The 21,353-nt window shown below is 47.8% G+C and overlaps 1 protein-coding gene and 2 pseudogenes across 1 annotated transcript in view; 1 reads left to right on the plus strand and 2 right to left on the minus strand.

Moving 5' to 3' along the window:
- The window catches only part of MOK (MOK protein kinase), a 45,298-nt gene extending 31,597 nt beyond the window's left edge, over nt 1-13,701 (minus strand). The window contains exon 1 of the mRNA XM_018066526.1: nt 13,498-13,701. Coding sequence (XP_017922015.1) covers nt 13,498-13,504 — 7 coding nt within the window. The 5' untranslated portion in view covers nt 13,505-13,701. The remainder of the gene's footprint in view (nt 1-13,497) is intronic.
- On the plus strand, nt 9,495-10,021 carry LOC102181817 (annotated as a pseudogene).
- Nucleotides 15,718-17,080, minus strand: LOC106503382 (annotated as a pseudogene).

The following is a 21,353-nucleotide window of genomic DNA, read 5'->3' on the forward strand; positions in this document are numbered from 1 at the left end:
CAGGGCGACGGAGGGTGGTGAATATGACGACCCGACGAGGGCTCTCCAGACAGAAGTGAGCGCAGGGGAAACGTGTTACTTTCCAGGCAGAAACGGAAGGCGCGAGAGAAGCCCAGAAACCACACGCTTCATTGGGTTGGAAAAGCTTCTGTGGTCCAAGTAAGAGGGGGAGAAGACCAAAAAAACGTCACAGAAAGCAGTTGTGAGACTGGACAGGTGAACAAGCTACTCAGCCTTGCACCAAGGTCACTGGAGAGCCACAGGAAGGCAGCCAGTCTCGCCCCACCCAAGCACTTGCCTTAGAGAGCAAGGAGACTCCTGTAGCCCGAGGCAGCAAGGCACAGCAGAAACAAGGCTTGAGAGGGACGTTTAGGAGCGAACACTGAGCGTGCAACTGACCAGAAGCAGGAAGATCAGAAACCTCCTAAACAAGCCTGGACCGAACAGAGCCCAGCACTTGCAGGTCCCAGACCCACATCGACAGAGAGCAGGCTTTTAAAATGATCCCGCTCCAAAGGAGGGCCTCCTCTTTCAGACAGAGCACATTTGTAATACCTTGCATGAATTCTGATTTGAACAAACTGACAGAAAAAAGGCCCAGTGTTTTAGAGTATTGTTTTTGAGAAACAGTGCGCTTAAAGATTTTAAAAGTGCTTATCCGTTAGCAAGAAGTGTTGATACTAAAGTCTTTCCAGGTAAAATGACATAATGTTTGGATTTTCTTTAAAATCCTATACATTTCCATTCACTTCCGTCGGAAGTATAAACTAATACAGCTATGACTCAGATTTCTTGGGTATAGACTCAAGAGAAACGAAAGCATAAGTCTAAACAATAGGTGGTACACATATGTTCATGGACACATTTTCACAACAGCCAAAAGTGGGAAGAAAAGAAACGTCCATCAACTAAAGAATTGGTCAACAGGGACCTCCTGGCGGTCCAGTGGCTAAGACCCTGCATTCCCAACATAGGGACCCAGGTTCGAGCCCTAATCAGGGAACTAGATCCCACATGCTGCAACTAAAGATCCCATATGCCACAATACAAACTAAATAAATGAAGATTCTGAGTGCCACAAATAAGACCTGGCACAGCCAAATAAATAAAACAGATCAACACAGTATGGTCTAGCTACACGATGACAGTATTCAGCCAGAGACACAGGCTGCAACATGGAAGAACCTTGAAAACATTATGCTAAGTAAAGGAAGCCAAGCACAAAAGGCTACTTACATGAAACGTCCAGAAAAGGCGAATCCATGGACAGGGAGAGTAGGTTAGCGGTTGCCAAGGGGGGGCGGGGTCTGCAGGAGGTGGGGCATACAGGCAAGTCGGTGCCGGCTTCTTTTTGGGGTGACGGTGAAGGTGCTTTACAAGAGTGTGGCGATGGCGGGAGCACTCAGTAAGAACGCCAACAATCACCCAATCACACACTTTACCTGGGTGAACTTTATAGTGTGTAGATTACGTCTCAGTAAAGCTGTGAAAACAGACAGCTCTGTGGTGTTTGAGTGAGAACAGTGGTTGCCTGGCGACTTCAGGACACAGTGAGCTCTGCTCCAGCTGTGCAGCAGGTTACACTTTCTGAAAACTCGCCAACCTGCACTCATAACTTCTTGCTAACGGATAAGCACTTTTAAAGTCTTTAAGCACACTATTTCTCAAAAACAGTACTCTAAAAAACCGGGCCTTTTTTCTGTTAGTTTGTTCAAATCAGAATTCACGCAAGGTATTAAAAATGTGCTCTGTCTGAAAGAGGAGGCCCTCCTTTAGAGTGTGCAGTTTTCTGGACGGACATTATACTCCAATATTTAAAAATCAGAAGAAGAAAAAGGCAAGCCAAAGTTAGGAATAAACAGAAAATATGAGGAACAGAAAAGATATACAGTAAAGAGTACATGCAGGGAAAGGCGGAAAGAAAAACAGACTCAGATCAGGCTACTGTCGGAACAGTCACGCGCACAAAGTCCCACTGCCCAGACCAACACGAGCTGGCTCTCACCACGGCTCTAGCTCCCGGGAGGGCCGGGTCTTCCTGCTCTAGACGTGTCCTGTTCTCAAGCTCAGCCTTAATTAACGGTTATAATTATAAGACAGCTCCATACTGTGAAGTGTAGTGAGACTCACTGGTCCTCACAACTAAAGCAGACTGAAACCACCTCTTGAATGAGGAAAGCAAAGTTTAGGGACCACTGACATTCCTCCACAGACCCCCAACAGGGAGACTAGATGTCCTCTTCTGTGGTTAGCTCCAGAGAGCCTCTTCTGGCTCCTCAAACAGGTCTCCATCCTATTTCCCAAATGAAAACTCTCTGGGCAGGACTGCCAGCCCCAACACTAACAGTACTTGGTCCTGGCAACTTACAAGAGCTGGACATAAAACCACATTACACCAAGACAAACACACAAAAAACAACAGCAAAAAAAAAAAAAAGGATGCTTGCTACTGCAAAGTCACGTCAGTTGTGTCCGACTCTGTGCGACCCCATAGACGGCAGCCCATCAGGCTCCCCTGTCCCTGGGATTCTCCACGCAAGAGTACTGGAGTGGGATGCCATTTCCTTCTCTAGTGCATGAAAGTGGAAAGCGAAAAGGAAGTCGCTCAGTCTGTCCGACTCCTAGCGACCCCATGGACTGCAGCCCACCAGGCTCCTCCGTCCATGGGATTTTCCAGGCAAGAATACTGGAGTGGGGTGTCGTTGCCTGGGACAGTGAAATACGGTTTCAGTCTTATGACCATTCCATTCATAAAGAAGGTTGAGCACCGAAGAATTGATGCTTTTGAACTGTGGTGCCGGAGAAGACTCTTGAGAGTCCCTTGGACTGCAAGGAGATCAAACCAGTCCATCCTAAAGGAAATCAACCCTGAATATTCACTGGAAGGACTGATGCTGAATGAAGCTGAAGCTCCAATACTTTGGCCATCTGATGCAAAGAGCTGACTCACTGGAAAAGACCCTGATGCTGGGAAAGGCTGAAGGCAGGAGGAGAAGGGGACGACAGAGGATGAGATGGTTGGATAGTATCACTGACTCGATGGACGTAAATTTGAGCAAACTCAGGGAGATGGCAAAGGGCAAGGAAGCCTGACATGCTGCAGTTCATGGGGTTGCAAAGAGTCAGACACAACTCAGTGACTGAACAATTCACATGTAAGGAAATCTGTATGTTAAAAGCCACAGTCCTGAGCAAACAGCATGACGGAAGCCAAGCCTCGCGACCGCCTGTACTTTGTGTGAGAAGAGGCTGGGCCATCACACCAGGAAGGGCCTTCCCAAGCATCACCTGCAGGAAATCTACCCGAGGGCGCTGATAAACTCTCAGCGAGCATTTTCCAAACTGAGTTCTGCAAAACACTAGTACCCCTAAGACAGTAACGGATACTCCCCAAAAGGGGGTTCCACGAGCAAACAAGCTTAGGGAACGTGGGTTAGGTTAAAGAGAAACAGGCCTGACTACAGAATTCCTCAGTGACCTTCCCCGAATCAGCCGTGTATCCCTGGAGCACACGGGGGCTGCGCTGCGTGTGAGCACACAGGTCTCTCAGGACCCCTGGGGCTGCTCTGGACCCCCAAACTGCGATGTTTAAGCCCTACAATCCCTCTTCACCAAGTCTTCCCTGAGTAGAAAGTAACTGACTGAGCTCCCAGCACGGCAGGAGTTTGAAGCTGTTCTGCCATTTCCACAGTTCTTCCCGCTCGCCCTCCGAGAGCGGCTGGGTGGAATAAGGCAGGGCTCAGCCCTGGGGAGGTCTTCAGGATATAAGCGTCAGAGCCCTTCTGACCAAAACCAGAAGCTGTAACCCGCTTGACAACCACAGCTTCAAGTAAACCCCAGAGCCTCCCTCAAACAGGTAACCTGCCCAGTAAGTCCTGGAACCAGACTGGTAAGATTCTTGGGTGAATCCTCCCAAGAAGCGTCTTCAAAACAAACTGACCAAATTACAGGCCCTGTGTGTGGCTTACCACTAGTTTGTGCAGTTTGGAGCATCATAAAACAACTTTGACAAATTTCTTAGGGAGCCTCCAAACTTGAAACTTTGTGGGGAAATTCAACCAGATGGATGCTTCTACTGAGTAATACATCCTCTGGTCCTCAGGAAGACCCACCTGACCTGCCTAACCCCACTCCTACTCGTCAAGGAACAGCCAGGGAATAACTGCTGCTCATTAAAACAACATCAGACCTTTCCCTTCTCTTGGATGGACTAGACTGGAATGCCCAGAAACTGCCCTGAAAAGAGACAGTCTATTACTGTGCAGAAAAAGCTCACGTGGCGGGCCTAAAGCCACTCCCCATAGAGACATCTGCTTGCAAGGTTGGCCCTGGCTGCCGTCTGGGAACCCAGATTTGGGAAGGGCTCCCCAGTCTCTGCAGTAATAGCCCCTCCCGATGCCTACACTGTTTAAGCGAGCAGCGTGGTCTGCGCTGAATCTGCAGAGGGCGCCTGAGTTCTCAGCCCCCGTAGGACCCCGGGGCAGCGGGGCTCACGAGCTGTGCTGACAGAAAGAGGTCACACGTGCTGTCAGCTTGCTGCTGGAAGAGCGACGCGCGGCCTGGGGGACTCCGCTGGGAGAGGACTCGGGGGCTTGCACCTCGTTTCCTCTAGGCTCTGCCCCGCGGCCCTTTCTCCTTCGCTGGTCTGCTCCTTTCACTGAGGACATCACAGCTGTGAGCCAGAGTGTAACCTGAATCCTGTGAGTTCTCTGAGCAAATCTAGGGGTGGTCTTGGGACCCACACCCCCCACCCAACACAACTTCTGCTATGCGTGCATGCTAAATCGATTCAGTTGTGTCCAGCTCTCTATGACCCTACGGGCTGTAGCCCACCTGTCCGTGGGAGTCTCCAAGCAAGACCACTGGAGTAGGTCGCCATGCCCCGCTCCGGGGGATCTGCCCGCCCCAGGGATCGAACCCGTGTCTCTTGCATCTCCTGCTGTGGCAGGCGGATTTTTTGTTTTTGCCACTAGTGCCGCCTGGGAAGCCCAATGCGCACTGTACTCCAGCCTAAATGAATTCAACACCCCTGGCGGTGTGACTACAGGACTGTGGACATCACTGCAGCCCACGGGCACCAGCTGCACAGCAGGCGCTGGGCCACGCGTGGAGGACACAGAGGCCAGGAGGACACAACCCCTCAGCTCGAGGACAGAGTGTGTTCCCGAGCCCCCAGCTTTAGGTCCTTAACTTTAAAAGGGAGGCAGCGGGAGAGAGGCACACCCCTGTTTAGATAATATTAAAAGCCAAATTAATGGATGCTTAGTGTCCAAAACTGAGCATGTGATGCTGTAGATTCTAATCTCCCAGGACCAACCTGGTAGGCAGGCCTCAGAGCAGACGCCTTTCCTCCTTCGGTGGGTACCCTGTCCTCTGCCACAGACCTGTTCGTGTCCACTCTGGACCTCTCTCCACAAGGCCGAAAGCCTCTTAAAGGCAAAGTCCACTAGCGTCTTTCACGCCCTGTACATCCTCCTCAACAAATGAATCAAAGAAGAATGCCATGTCGCGTGCCCCCAATCCCATACGCCTACAGGCCTCCAGACACACACTGCAGGGAGAACAGCTGAATCACAAAACTACGACTACTGACAACTGCCAACCAATCCTTTTTCATTCATCTGTGTTTAAATACCGGGTATTTCAGATCACAATGAGCGCTCTCCTGTCTCGTAGGTCACTTCCTTTCCCAGGTCAGACCATCCATATAAACAACAGAGAGATCAGGCGGGCAGGGAGGATGAATGACTGGAAAGATTCTCCTTAAACTACCTTCACAGTCCTCCATCAAACTCTCTTTCAGAATGTTTTTTCATTAGTGTTAGTAGGAATCCACGGATATTTATTTTATATTCCGGGATAATCTAATGCCACTTTAGTGTGTTGCTTCAAACTGTTCCCGCTCTGGCCTTTAGGAGCGCTTTCTGTTGGCTCCTTGGTCCCTTGGACATGCCCCCACCCACAAGGTTTGTTTGTCTAGGCTTACATTATCTGTTTTTTCAGTACCTTCTTACTTTCTGGCACTACAAAATCTTGTATATTTCCTGTTTCAGTCCCAGGATTGCCACTTGGCCAAGGAGTCCTGGTTCCTTCTATCAGAGAAAGATATTTATCAAACATCAAGATCTGAACGCTAAGCATCAGGCACCACTTTTCACTTAACCATCTCAACAACCCCATGCAACAGGTACCCCACTGGCCCATCTTACAAATGAGGAACTATGGCACCAAGAATTTAGGTATCCTGCCCAGGGCACACCAATGAAGCAGCAGGCTACACACGCAGGGAGTCTGACCCCAGAATAACTTCCCAACCACACCGCCACTGCTGTCTCCCGTGAGCAGAACGCTGTCCAGGAGACGCAGAGGTCGCACAAGTGTACTCGTAGGACGGTGACCGTAAGACCCTTTCCAAAGTGATGGCTCGACTGACAGTGCCCAAGAGAAAGGCAGAGCCTGGGGGCCCCACTGCCAATGGTATGGATGTGCCAAAGTGCCAGTCGTGTCCGACTCTTTGCAACCCCACGACTGTAGTCTGCCAGGCTCCTCGGTCCATGGAATTCTCTGGGCACGAATACTGGAGTGGGTTGCCATTTCCTGCTCCAGGGGATCCTGACTCAGGGACTGAACCCAGGTCTCCCGCATCACAGGCAGATTCTTTCCCGTCTGAGCCACCAGGGAGGCCCGTGATAGAGAGACCCCCTCTCTGGTACGAGGAACAGCGCCGCACAGACTCCAGTGGCGAGCAGCACGACCTTCACACGGGGCGACCCCAGTCGTGCTTGCTCTTCCCTCATTGGGTCCTCCCGGGCCTCCTGCTCCAGGCAGTCCACCAGGCACTCCAGTCACAATATCCCGTGCCCGTGTCTACACTGAGCCGTAACCTGCACCTCTCATGACAGTGCTGTGTGTGCTAGCGTGCTCAGTCGTGTCTGATTCTCTGCAACCCCCGGCCGGTAGCCTGCCAGGCTGCTCTGTCCATGGGGTTCTCCTGGCATTTCCTCCCCCAGGGGATCTTCCTGACCCAGGGATTGAACCTGGGTCTCCTGCGTCGCCTGGATTGCAGGGGGACTGTTTACCGACTGAGCCATTGGGGAAGGCCGTAGATGGTAGGTGAACAAATAAAAGGACAACAACTAGCTCCTAAACGGAGACGGCGACGGCAGCCACTCCAGTACTCTTGCCAGAGAATCCCAGGGACGGGGGAGCCTGGTGGGCTGCAGTCCATGGGGTTGCTAAAAGTCGGACACAACTGAGCGACTTCACTTTCACTTTTCACTTTCATGCATTGGAGAAGGAAATGGCAACCCACTCCAGTGTTCTTGCCTGGAGAATCCCAGGGACAGCGAAGCCTGGTGGGCTGCTGTCTCTGGGGTCGCACAGAGTCAGACACGACTAAAGTGACTTAGCAGCAGCAGCAGCAGCAGCAGCAGCAGCTCTTAAAACCCAAGTTGAAGCACATTCACTAGAATGGCTCCAATTTAAAAGGCTGAAAATACCAAGTGTTGGCTAGGATGTGGAATAAATGGATCTCTCACACATGGATGATGGTAAATTTAAAATGGCATAGCCACTTTAGAAAACAGGAAGTTTCTTATAAAAGTAAATGCACACTTCCAACCCAATCCAGCAATTCAACTCCTAGGAACCAAGAGAAGTGAAAACATATGTCCACACAAAGACTTGTGCATGAATGTTCATAGCAGCATTATTCACAAAAGCCACAAAACGGAACAATCCAAATGTTCACTAACTGAAAAATGAATAAACAAACTGTGGCATATTCATGGGCTGCTGTTAAGTCGCTTCAGTTGTGTCCGACTCTGTGCGACCCCGTGGACAGTAGCCCACCAGGCTCCCCCGTCTCTGGGATTCTCCAGGCAAGAACACTGGAGTGGGTTGCCATTTCCTTCTCCAGTGCATGAAAGTGAAAAGTGAAAGTGAAGTCGTTCAGTCGTATCTGACTCTTAGCAACCCCATGGACTGCAGCCTGCCAGGCTCCTCCACCCATAGGATTTTCCAGGCAAGAGTACTGGAATGGGGTGCCATTGCCTTCTCCGATTCATGGGCTAGAATACAGCAATAAAAAGGACCAAACTACTAAGATGCCACTACATGCACAGACCCAAAAAAACACGCTAACCAAAGAAGACAGATTCAGAAAACCACATACATTTATATTTACTACATTTATATGAAATTCTAGAAAAGGCAACACTTTAGTAATAGAAAGCATATCAATGATCTTGGGAGCCAGGGGCGGAGGAGGGCACTGACTGCAAAGGAGCACAAGACAACTTTCAGGGGCGACAGAAAAGTTCTGCATCTTTCTGTTTTGGCCACATGGCTTCCTGGAGCTTCGTTCCCTGACCAGGGATTGAATCCACAAGCTGAAATATTATGTAGCCAGTAAAAACGATGAGGTACGATTAGGAATCCAGACTGCCGGGAGAAATATCAATAACCTCACATATGCAGATGACACCACCCTACGGCAGGAAGCAAAGAGGAACTAAAGATATTCTTGATGAAAGTGAAAAAGGAGAGCGAAAACACTGGCTTAAAACTCAACGTTCAAAAAACTAAGATCATGGCCTCCAGTCCCATCACTTCACGGCAAATAGATGGGGAAACAATGCAAACAGTGAGAGACTTTATTTTTTGGGCTCCCAAATCACTGCAGATGGTGACTGAAGCCATGAAATTAAAAGACGCTTGCTCCTTGGAAGAAATGCTATAACCAACCCAGAGAGCATGTTAAAAAGCAGAGACATTACTTTGCCAACAAAGGTCCGTCTAGTCAAAGCTAAGGTTTTTCCAGTAGTCATGTATGGATGTGAGAGTTGGACCATAAATAAAGCTGGGCGCCAAAGAACTGATGCTTTTGAACTGTGGTGTTGGAGAAGACTCTTGAGAGTCCCTTGGACAGCAGGGAGATCAAACAGGTCAGTTCTAAAGGAAATCAGTCCTGAATATTCACTGGAAGGACAGATGGTGAAGCTCTGATACTTTGGCCACCTGATGGGAAGAACTGAGCATCGGAAAAGGCCCTGATACTGGTAAAGACTGAAGGCGGGAGGGGAAGGCGACGACAGAGGATGAGATGACGGGATGGCATCACTGACTCAATGGACATGAGTTTGAGTATACTCTGGGAGTTGGTGATAGACAGGGAAGCCAGGCATGCTGCAGTCCATGCGGTTGCAAAGAGTTGGACACGACTTAGCGACTGAACTGAACTGAACTGAATAAAAATGAAAAGGCTCTTAGCCTTTCCACTAAAATCTGGAACAAGATGAGGATGCCCACTCTCACCACTTTTATGTAACATAGTATTGGAAGATCTAGCCACAGCAATCAGACAGCCAAACTGGAATGGAAGAGGTAAAATTGTCATTATATGCAGATGACATGATACTATATATAGAAAACCCTAAGGACACACAAACTACAGGAACTGATTCAGTTCAGCAAGGCATCCACCCTCTCTTTCCGGTGGCGGAGTCTGGAGAAGACGCACAGAAATGGCACCTCACAAAGGGAAGGAAAAGAAGGAAGAACAGGTCATCAGCCTCAGCCCTCAGGTGGCTGGAGGAGAAAATGTATTTGGTGTGTGCCGCATCTTTGCATCCGTGAACGACACTTCTGTGTCTCCGATCTTTCTGGCAAGGAAACCATCTGCCGTGTAACTGGTGGGACGCAGGTGAAGGCTGGCTGAGATGAGTCCTCTGCATATGCTTCCATGTTGGCTGCCCAGGATGCAGCCCAGAGATGCAGGAGCTGGGCCTGACTGCCCTCCACATCAAATCTGGGCCACAGGATGAAACAGGACCAAGACTCCTGGACCAGGGGCCCAGTCAGCGCTCAGAGCCCTCGCCTGCTCAGGGATGAAGACTGGGCAGATTGAGGATGTCACCCCCATCCCCTCCGACAGCACCTGCAGGAAGGGGGATCGCTGTGGTCCCCATCAGTGAACAGAACTCCTCAAATTATTGCTTTCTGTTAATAAATTGTTTTGATGTAAAAATAAAAAAGCTCAGCAAGGCAGCAGGATACAAGATTAACATACAGAAATTGGCTGCATTTCTTTACACTAACAACGAAATACCAGAAAAGGAATATAAACAATAACCCCTTTTAAATCACGTCAAAAATAATAAAAACAAATCCTACCAAGAAAGTGGAAGGCTTATATGCTGAGGAGTATAAACATTGATAGGACTTCCCTGGTGGCCGGTGGCTGGGAACTGCCTCCCAGTGCAGCAGACACAGGTTTGATTCCTGGTCTGGAAAGGTCCCACTTGCCTTGGAGTGACTAAGCCCACGACCCTAGAGTCCCTGCTCAGCAGCAAGAGAAGATACTGCAATGAGAAGCCCGGAACTGCACCTAGAGAGCAGCCACCACTCGCCGACTAGAGAAAGACTGCGAGTGCACAGCGACGGAAACCCAGCACAGACAAAACAAACAGACAAGTGTTTAGAAGTCTAAATCACATAGCTACATGAAAAAGGCAGAGAGAACACGGAAGATAAATAAGTTGTTCACATTAAGATTCCATTCATTTCCACCAAACCAAGGCCTGTTTAAGTGGAATTTGAGCCTTAAAGCATGAAATTGGAGTTCAAATTCACTTTTTGTGCAATTCTAACTGTCACACCCAAATCCAACTATCTGTATTAACACTGCTTCTAAAGATCTTAATCAAGGCAGGTGATAAGCATCAGAACTACGTTGTCTTGGTCGTTCAGTCGTGGCCAACTCTTGCGACCCTATGGACTATACTCCACCAGGGTTCTCATCCACAGGATCTTCCAAACAAGAATTCTGGACTGGGTTGCCATATCCTTCTCCAGTCAGAACTAAGGGGCAAGTTAATTACTAAGTGTAACTCTCAACTAGAGTTAAAAAGAGGATTCAGCTTCTAATTCTACTCTCTTTGAGAGAGAAAGTACTTCAAGCCAAATCACTAAAAACAAGGTCAAGATCCTTCAATAAAGAAGGCTGTACCAAATTAATTAGTTCATGCACTGTGGGAAAAATGGTGACCTGAATTACTAAACATCATGAAAATACAAAAATATGTAAAATTATTCATAAACTCATAAAAATGATCATTTTGTAATGTGTAGAAACACTATAACTATGCTATGCAGCTGGGACTAGCAGTGTTGTGGGTCAATTATACTTGAAAAAAAAACAAAATTTTAAAATTTAAAGTGCACCCTTTGGGACTTCCCTCGTGGCCCAGTCGCTAAGACTCCGAGCTCCCAATGCAGGGACCCTGGTTCGATCCCTGCTCAGGGAACCAGATCCCATGTGCCACAACTAAGACTCCACACTGAAGATCCTGCATGCTGCAGCTAAGACCTGGTGCAGGCAAATAAATAAACAAATAGTTTTTAAAAGACAAAAGTTTAAAAGATACAAATCATAAAATGCAAATGTTAACATATAGATCATGCGTGTGTCTATGTACTGTGTGTGTGTATATATATGTACATGTATGCTAACATTTGTGATTTTTGACTGGGATCCTGGAAAAAATAAAAACACCTATCATGGATATTACTGGGATAACTGGGGAAATGTGAGCTGTAGACGGCATACTACATGACAGTACTGTATCAGCGTGCTCTTCACTGTGATTATGTAGGAGAATGTTCTTGTTCTTAGCAGATACTTGCTGAATTACTAATGGTGACATGTAATGATGTCTACAGCTAACTCTCAAAAGGTTTAGTGAAAATAAATACATAACGGAGAGAGACAGAAAATGCCAGAGCACGGTGAGACAGTACACAAACACAAGGCAAGTGGAGCGTCTAGGTGAAGGGTGCACGGATATTCAGTGTACTCTTCTTGCAACTTTTCTGTAGATTCAAAATTTTTCAAAATGAATAGCTGGGAAGGAAAAAAAAAGAATACAGTAAAAAACAATGTGTCTATAAGTCCACACTATGCATAAAAATGCAAAGCCTTCTGTAGGTCTTGTATTCTAACTACTGCTTCGGGTGCGTTACTGAAAAAGATAATCACGTAAACAATATCTAACAAAAGAAAATAAGAACCTCTTGGACTTCGCTGGTGGTACAGTGGGTAAGAATCCTCCTGCCGATGTAGAGGACACAGGTTCAATCCCTGGTCAGGGAATATTTCACTTGCCTGGAAGCAACTAAAGCCTGTGAGCCGCAGTTACTGAGCCCGAGTGCTCCAACTCTTGAAGCTTGTGCACCAGAACCTGTGCTCAGAAAAAAGAGAAGCCACCACAATAAGTCCAGGCACCACAACAAAGAGTGGGCCCCACAGGATATAACTAGAGAAAGCCTGCCTGAAGCAGTGAAGACCCAGTGCAGGGAAAAATTAATTATATGAAGAAAATAAGAATGTCTTGGAAAGGATGAATGAGATGAATTAATTGTTTTAAACATCTTTGTTACACAATTTATGCCATATACCAACTACCAATTGACAATCAGGATACAATGCAAGTTTAACATCATAACTACACCCAACATAATTTAATCTTTTCACAGCAAAACAGGTTGGAATTTTTCTGGACCTCAGGTTCACAGCATAAATGACAAGTATATCTGTACAGTAATGCAAAAATAAAAAAGCAGCCCATTCTAGTTGATTACGCTTGGATTGTTCATAATCCACAAATTGAAGCACAGATAAATATGGTACCCCTCACATTTTCAAGGATGACTATCTCATTTCATAACTTCCCAGCAACGCTCTGTTACTGAAAGGCTCTTCCAAAATTTCTGTAAAGAAGTTCTGACAAAAGCAGTACTGTCGCTGCTTCTGAGTCGCTTCAGTCGTGTCCGACTCTGTGCGACTCCATAGACGACAGCCCACCAGGCTCCGCCGTCCCTGGGATTCTCCAGGCAAGAACACTGGAGTGGGTTGCCATTTCCTTCTCCAACGCATGAAAGTGAAAGTGAAGTCGCTCAGTCGTGTCCGACTCCTAGCGACCCCATGGACTGCAGCCCACCAGGCTCCTCCATCCATGGGATTTGCCAGGCAAGAGTACTGGAGTAGGATGCCATTGCCTTCTCCGAAAGCAGCACTACCTGACCCCCAAATAATAATAAAGTAAAATACACAGCCCAGCTTTCCTCTCAACTGCCTACTAAACCAATGACAATAAAAGGTAGGAAGCCACACTGTAACCGCTCACTACATTACTGCCAAATGTTTTCAACCCACCATTTAAAAGAATGAAAAACTCCCCAGACTCTAATGTAACCTCGCACCAAAACAAACCTCAGCTGGACTCGGGTCGACGTTCTGAGACCCCTCACAGCCCGACCAGCCCTGAACCCCTCGGGCTGCCCGCTCCGGCTGCCCCCGGGGACGCGGGTCCCCAACAGCCCACCGAGATTTGGGGTCCCCACAGTGCCCACCTCCCACGCCCACCGAGAGCCTGGCGAAGCCGGCCCCCACCCGCCGCCACTCGCCCTCTGGTCCCGCCCCTCGGGGCTCCACTCAACTCTTCATCCTGGATGCGGAAGCCGGCGACAACCCCTTGCCGATACTGGACGGAGAAGAAAGGGATAGAAAGTGTGGGCCCTGGCTTCCACTCCTTAGAGCCAGGGTCCCGAACTAGGACCTCCGTGGTGGTCCCTAAACGGAGAGCGTTAAGATCCGGCCGCCATGTTGTATCCCTGTCACCCTAGCAACCGTCAGGTCCCGACCACTCCGAGGCCGGAGACCGCGCGTGCGCAAAACGACCTATCGGCGCCCTCTGGCCCTACATGTACGCGTGCGCAGTATGGCCCGCCTCCTCACTCTAGTTGCTAAGCAACCCTCCTCGCAGCCTTAAGCTGGTCCGGGTTTTTGAGTGTAGGCGGCTTTCTCTGGGATCGCTCTCCCCAGCCGTCCTGAGAATTTAGTGATTTGGGACCTAATGCCTGGACGAAAGCCTTGAGCTTTAACTGGGCTGAGACACACTAAATAATTGTCAATTGATACCTTTTCTGTGCAGTCGCATGTTACAATTGAATATCCATTGACTGTAGATAATATAGTCCCGTGATTCAAGATTCAAAAATATCAAAAACAGAACAGAGTGGAAATCCTCCCTCCCACTGTTCTGTCCCCAGTTCCTCTCCGCATAAAGTAGGTAACTCACAAGAGATCTTTTTTTTTTTTTTTCCCTCTTTCTTACACCAGTGGTAGTCTCGCATAGACTCTGCTTTGTATTTTGCACTTTTTACTTGATACTTTAACTTGGATGCTTTCCCCTAACAGGACCCAAAGAGCTTCATTATTTTATTTAATGGCTCTTCTAGTTCATGGTTGTCTGTGTGCCCGCTCAGTCGTGCCCGACTCTTTGCGACCCCATGGACTGTAACCCACCAGGCTCTTCTGTCCATGGGATTCTCCAGGCAAGAATACTGAAATGGGTTGCCGTTTCTTCCTCTCGAGGACCTTCCTGACCCAGGGATCTAACTCTCATCTCCTTCGACTCCTCGATTGACAAGCGGATTCTTAACCCCTGAGCCACCTGGGAAGTTCGACTTCATGGCTGCACCGTCTCTTATTTAACTGGTTCTCTGCTGGACATCTCAGTTGTTTCTAATAAGCTGATCTTTCACACACTGCTGCAGTGACCAGCCCTGAACATACATCATGTTCCATACGTTCGTGTGTACCCATAGGAGAAATTCTTCAAGTGGAGCTGCTGAGTCAAAAGGTTGTTGCTGTTGTTGTTCAGTTGCTAGGTAGTGTCCGACCCTTTGCAACCCCATGGACTGCAGCATGCCAAGCTTCCCTGTCCTTCACTGTCTCCTGGAGTTTGCTCAAATTCATGTCCCTTGAGTTGGTGATACTATCTAACCATCTCATCCTCTGCCTCCCTCTTCTCCTTTGCCTTCAATCTTTCCTAGCATCAGGAGCTTTTCCCGTGAGTCACCTTTTCGAATCAGAAGGCCAAAGTATTGGCGCTTCAGCTTCAGCATGTCTTTTCGATAAATATTCAGGGTTGATTTCCTTTAGGATTGATTGGTTTGATAACCTTGCAGTCCAAGGGACTCTCAAGAGTCTTCGCCGGCACCACAACCTGAAGGCATCAAAAGGTATCTACTTTGTTTTGTTTTGTTTTACTTCACTTTAAAAATTTGAGTCAAAATTCACATAACATAGAATCAATCATTTTAAAATGTGACATTCAGTACATTCATGAAGTTGTAGAACCATCACCTTTATCTAGCTCCAAAACATTTTCATTGCCCCAGAAGGAAACTCCAAACCCGTAAATCAGTCTCAAAAACATGATACTAAGTGAAATAAGCCAGACACGAAAGGCCACCTGTTGTATGATTCCGTTTACAGAGTAATTCCAGACTGGACAAATCCGTAGAGACAGAATGTAGATACAGGCTTCCAGGGACTGTGGGAATGAGAGTGACTGCTAACAGGTAAGGGATTTCTTTTTGTGGTGTTGACAGCATTCTGGAATTAGATACTGGTGATGGCTGCACAACTTTGTAAGTCTAGTAAAAATCACTGAATTGTATGTATTAAATGGTTAGAATGGTCCATTATGTGAATTTTATCAAGTGAACTGAAAAAAAAAAACAGGGTGATTATTGCTGGTATTTTTTTTTTTTTCAAATCAAAAGAGCTTTTCTTTCATCTTTAAAATATCACAAATGAGTCCAAAGAATCATCTGGCATCTTGTGGTTTCTATAGCCGGACCACCCAGAGCTTATTCATCAGCCTGCTGAACTGTTCCTTTTTCAGAAATGTAGATACCATCCAAAAATTTTCTGATATCCTTGTGGCTTGCTGAATCTGACGCAAGTTCCATGTGGTTTCCTTCAAGACTCGACTCATCTTCCTGGGCTTGAGGTGCTGTATAAACAATGTCTGGCCTCTTCTGAACCCTGTGGATGTATTTTCCACCCCTGAAATTTTCAGATTTCAGCAAAAGAGCCATTCTCCTGAATAGCAACATCGATGGGGAAGTGAGCACACACAGACCTCATCTTGTAACAGAGGCCCAGCGTGACGCTTTTGATCATGTTCTGTACACGGCTACAGATCGTGCAAACAGTAACCAGTTCCTTTTTATTTCCCCACCATTTGCCAACTTGGAGCCTCTTCTTTTTCTTTCCGAGGAGACTGAATGCTACATTGACGTGATCGAAGTCCCTCCACTGAGCCTCTGGGGCCCTTCACTGTGCGTCCCTTCCGAGTAAGCACAGAGTCATGACTTAGCCACTGAGCGCTGCTGCTACTAGCTCAGAGTCCTGTCGACGTTTCTGGAGCGCCGGCAGTCCGATTGCCGAGAATGGTGTACATTCTCGCAGTGGATGAGGTGTGGGTATTACTGTGGGTGGTCCTGTCCTTGTTGGCTCTGAAAAGCCACATCTAATCTCTCCAGATCACTGGAATTGATTTCTCTCTTCTTTCTCCTTGTGGTCTTTCCCCTTACGTGGGGACTTGTACTTAAGTCACATTGATCTCTCTTTCTTTCTCACATTGTCTTTTTCATATTCCTTGCTTCTACCAAGGTAGGTTCTAAGCTTCTTAGCCCACCCACCTGTCTTATCTCTTCTGCAGGCGGAAGGACTTTCTGGGTAGTCACTGAATACCTGTTAAAAGGTGAACCGGTGAATGCATTTTATGTCATCATCTGGATCTTCTGTTCACCACTGTGGACAATTAGTAGCGAAATCCTGAGGAAGCCCAGGGGGGTCCTGATCCTGAGGAAGGGTCACAGCAAGGTGTCCCCTGTAGGCAGACACAGCCTTGGTGCTCCTCCCCAGGTGAGCAGGGCCTATTGGACTTCAGCCCTCCAGGCCACGAACACCAGCACCCTGGTCTGCAACCTGCACTTCGAACTTGGAGGCCTTGGGAGAGGAGAGTGGAAGGGCCTTCGGAGTGGAAGATCAAAGGAAACAAACAGGGACCTTAGCAGGAAGGCAGAAAGGGAACTGTGTGAGATTTTGCCTAGAGCGGAGGTTCTCAATCTTTAACCTGCGCTGAACTCACCTGCCTTCAGGTGATTCTGGACTCTGCAGGGCCCCAACCACAGACTGCCTGAGTTTGTCATTCTGGGCTGGCATTTGAAAATTCACGTCTTGGGACTTCCCTGGTGATCCAGTGGCTAAAACTCTGCGCTCCCAATGTGGGAGGCACACAGGTTCCATTCCTGGTCAGAGAACTAGATCCCACCAGACTCAACTTGAAGACCCAGTGCAGCCAAATAAATAAGTATGATAAATATTAAAAAGGAAGGAAATGTGCATCTCCAACAGAATCCCAGGGATTCCACTGCTGCACTTAACGACCATATTTTGAGACCCACTAGCTCATTCTTTCTTTAATTCTAGGAAGACTAGGAAATGCTACTTCAGAATAGCCTGGGAAGTCTTTCTGTAGAGTTCATAGACAGCAGGCTCAGCCTTCTTGGGTTTCAGGTGTGTGGCCTAGGCCCTTGCTTGTTTAGACCACTCTTGCACTAAATGACAAAGGAAGAATGGACAGACGAGAAATAATGGGCTGCGAGCTCCTCCAGGGAGGGCCCCGCCCTGAGCCCCTTGCCCGCTCAGCACATACAGGCACCAGGGACATGTCACACGCTCGCAAGATGCTTGTGAGTGAAACCAGCCTGCATCCTTGGAGCTCTGCTTTTAGAGCTCTGCTTTTAAATCTCTGCATGAATAGCACCTAATTATAGCCACTTGCGCCTTTTGACTCATTCCAAAACTTCCTCAGACAGTTCATCCTGTATCCCAACATTAGCTTTTCCCTAATTTCCAGTCTCAAGAGATTCAAGCTGTGTTTAGCAGACAATCTGTTTCTGCTGAGCTTCTTAATTAATGTTCAAAGCAGGAAATGGGCAGAAGTTAGAAAAATTAGGAAAGACAGAAATTTCACACATGTTAACCTCGGTGAGGTGGATGAAATGCAAATCTACCTATGGATATTAGAAATCAGATTGACTTTAGAAAATAATGAAAAAAAGAAAAAGAAAAAGAAAATAATGGAGTTCCCTGGTAACCTAGTGGTTGGGACTCAGCGCTTTTGCTGCTGGGGCCTGGGTTCAACCCCTGGTTGGGCAACTGAGATCCCACAAGCCATGTGGCATGGCCAAAATAATAATAATAATAGTAATAATATAAAAACAAATAATAAATGTATCTCAGAGGAAACTTAGCAAGAGCGGGAATGTGAAACAAGAGCAAGAACATCAGCCGTTCAAATGAACATGAAGAATGGCAGTTAACCAAAGCAGTTACAAATGAGGTTGTGGTCAAGTGTGGATGCAAAGCAAGTCAATGTCAGGCTAAAGAGGAGTCCAGGCACTTTTCCAACAGAAAGGCATGTGGAACAATAGATTTTTAAGTGGGAAAAAACTTTTCCTAAGAAGAGAATAGAAAAATTCTTAAAGTGGTAGGAGAGTGAGCCAAGTGAGTGACCCCAATCAGCGAATCAAGTGGGTGACTCCAGCCAAGTTTCAGGGCCAGTGTTTCCTCATTTCTGAACAATGAGGATAAAAATACCCTCTGCAAAGAGTGATGCAAAGAGTGAAGAGTAGATGTGATATCTCTGTCTCTCTAGAGGATATTGTTTGATTTTTGCCCAGAGTCTGAAACCAGGCGAGACCCTCTAGGACTCCTGGGCACAAAAGCCTTTCTGTGTCCCCCTTTCAGTGTCTTGTTTGTAGGAAATAGACGTCATTCAGCCTCCATGACCTCCCCTGAGTCCCAAGGAGCAGGTGCACACGGTTGCCAGCTAGGGAAGGGAGGAGATGTGGAGACAGGGGAGGAGCAGGCAAGCCGAAGGGGGAATGGAGGACCTCGCAGGTGCAGATGGGCACATGTAGACTGAATGAGCAAGGTCCTGCTGGATAGCACGGGAAACTATGCTCAATATCCTGTGACAAGCCATGACGGAAAAGAATATGAAATAGATTGCACATGTATGTGTGCGTGCGTATAACGAGTCACTCTGTTGTATAGCATGAGTGCGTCCGTACTAAGTTGCTTCAGTCATGTCTGATTCTTTGTGACCCTATGGACGACAGCCAGCCAGGCTCCTCTGTCCGCGGGATTCTCCAAGCAAGAATACTGGAGTGGGTTGCCGTGCCCTCCTCCAGGGAATCTTCCCGACCCACGGATCGCACCCTGTCTCCTGCATTGGCAGGTGGATTCTTTCCTGCTGAGCCACCAGGGAAGCCCTTTCTTTTCTACTTCACCCAGAACTCCGTCTCCAAAATTTAATTTGGTGTCCGTGTATGGAGGCTGGATTCTGCATCAGGTCTAAAGCAGGCCTGGCAGAGAGCAAATGTTCGATACAGGTTGCTGACTAATCAAGAAACGCCGTCAGCCGTCACCTGCGCTGCCGCTCCTCCGTGAGGAGGGGCAAGCCGATTTCCGACGAGTGTGGAGCATCTAGGGCAAACCCTGGGCTTCCCAGGCGACTCAGTGATAAAGTGCCAAGCAGCAGACACAGGTCTGATCCCCAGGTCAGGAAGGTTCTCCTGGAGAAGGAAACGGCAGCCCACTCCAGTATTCTTGTCTGGGGAAATCCCATGAATAGAGGAACCTGGTGGGCTATAGTTTGAGTCACACAGTTGGACACGACTTAGCAACTAAGCAACAATAACGAGGGTAAACCTTAATCCTTGAACAGGCAGACTGACGGGTTGTGGAAGTCATATGGCCCGTTGTTGGGGATCCAGAGAGGGGAAGGTCTTTACCAAAATCACCCACTCACTGGCGGCCCCCTGGGCTCTGACCCGGGTCTTCCCTGTGCTTCTCCAGCTGTCGTGTCTAAAAGAGACCTTTATAAAAGCTCTCCAGTGCACGCACGTACTCTCAAGAAGTACATTTTCCAAGTCCCTTGAATCAACCTATTTGTTGTAGGAAATTAGAAGCAACATCTGAAAAACCCTTCTGTTGTCTATTTTTCTTTTGTATTGTCTAACAGCTTTGACATAGTACATATTGTACAATGAAGCATTTTGCTTCTCTTTTTCCTTCCCTTCTTTCTTTTTTTTCCAGAATCGGCTGGCAAGAATTCAGCTTCAGTGTTGAAAGTGCTTTGCCCTCTCTTTGTCTCTGCGCACCAGGGCCCCGAGTCAAAATGAAAAATATAAAAACGGACTTCCCCGGTGGCCCAGTAGTTAAGACTCCACTGCAGGATCATGGGTTCAGTCTCTGGTTGGGGAACTAAGATCCCACAAACCTCGCTGCATGGCCAAAACAGAAAAAAAAAATTTCCAGGACAAAAGGACACGTTTCCAGATCGGAAAGGCCGTGAAATGCTCAGCACAGTGAATTTGACATTCATTTAACAAATGGTTACTTGAATGTGTGCTGTGCCTGGTGCTGTGCTAGGAACCTGGGGTCCATGAGCGTGAGGTTGGAGGGAGAGATGAGTGATGCTTCTGCCAGCTGGGGCGCATCCAAGAATGCCAGGAAAGCGCCAGGAGGGTGGGCGCGGGCCCGGAACAGGTTCTTCCTCAGAACCTGCAGAGGGAACCAACCTTGAAGACACTTTGACCTTGGACTCATGGCCTCCAAAACTGTGAGCGAATAATTGTGTCGTTTTCATCACCCGGTTTGTGGGATTTTATTATGGCACCTCTAGGAAATGAAAGGACTTCCCTTGGTGGCTCAGATGGCAAAGAATCTGCCTGCAGTGCAGGAGACCCCAGTTCAATCCCTGAGTCGGAGAAGGGAATGGCAACCCACCCCAGTATTCTTGCCTGGAGAATCCCATGGACAGAGGAAGCTGGCAGGCTACAGTCCAGGTGGTCACAAAGAGTCAGATACGACCGGGTGACTAATACACGCTCTGAGAGGAGACGAATACAGTGGTGCCTTTATTTTCATACCAAAGGTTCCAATTTATAAACAGAATGACACGTTTTATAAGTTGATTTTAAAGCAAACAACTAAAATCTGAGATAGTTGCGTGCAACAGAGCACCCCCTTGGATATTTAAGAACCCATGTAACTATACGGGTTTAATTCTGATCATGTATGTGTTTTTTTCTAACTCAAAGATTGAAAATTAGGACTTGTTTGTCCTGGAAGCCCTGTAAGATGGGGTGAGAAATGGCCGGAGAAGTTCAGACAGGTTTGAAGAAGAGCGCTGCAGCCTTCCGCCAGCACCGGACTCCGTGGAGCCCAGGCACCCAAGTGCGCAGCTCCCTACGCGGTCTAGGGTGCCCCCTGCCGTCTATTCTTAGTCACTGCGTCTCCCGACCTTGACTCCTGGGTGGCCTTGTCTGCTCAGGAAACGTGTCTGGAACAACCACGAAAGAGGGTGATGGGGCTGTGGCAGAAGAAAGCCGGGAAAGGAGCAGGTTAGGGGGGGTCTTTCCAG

The sequence above is a fragment of the Capra hircus genome, chromosome 21 (assembly GCF_001704415.2).
Source record: "Capra hircus breed San Clemente chromosome 21, ASM170441v1, whole genome shotgun sequence".
Classification (NCBI taxonomy): Eukaryota; Metazoa; Chordata; class Mammalia; order Artiodactyla; family Bovidae; genus Capra; species Capra hircus.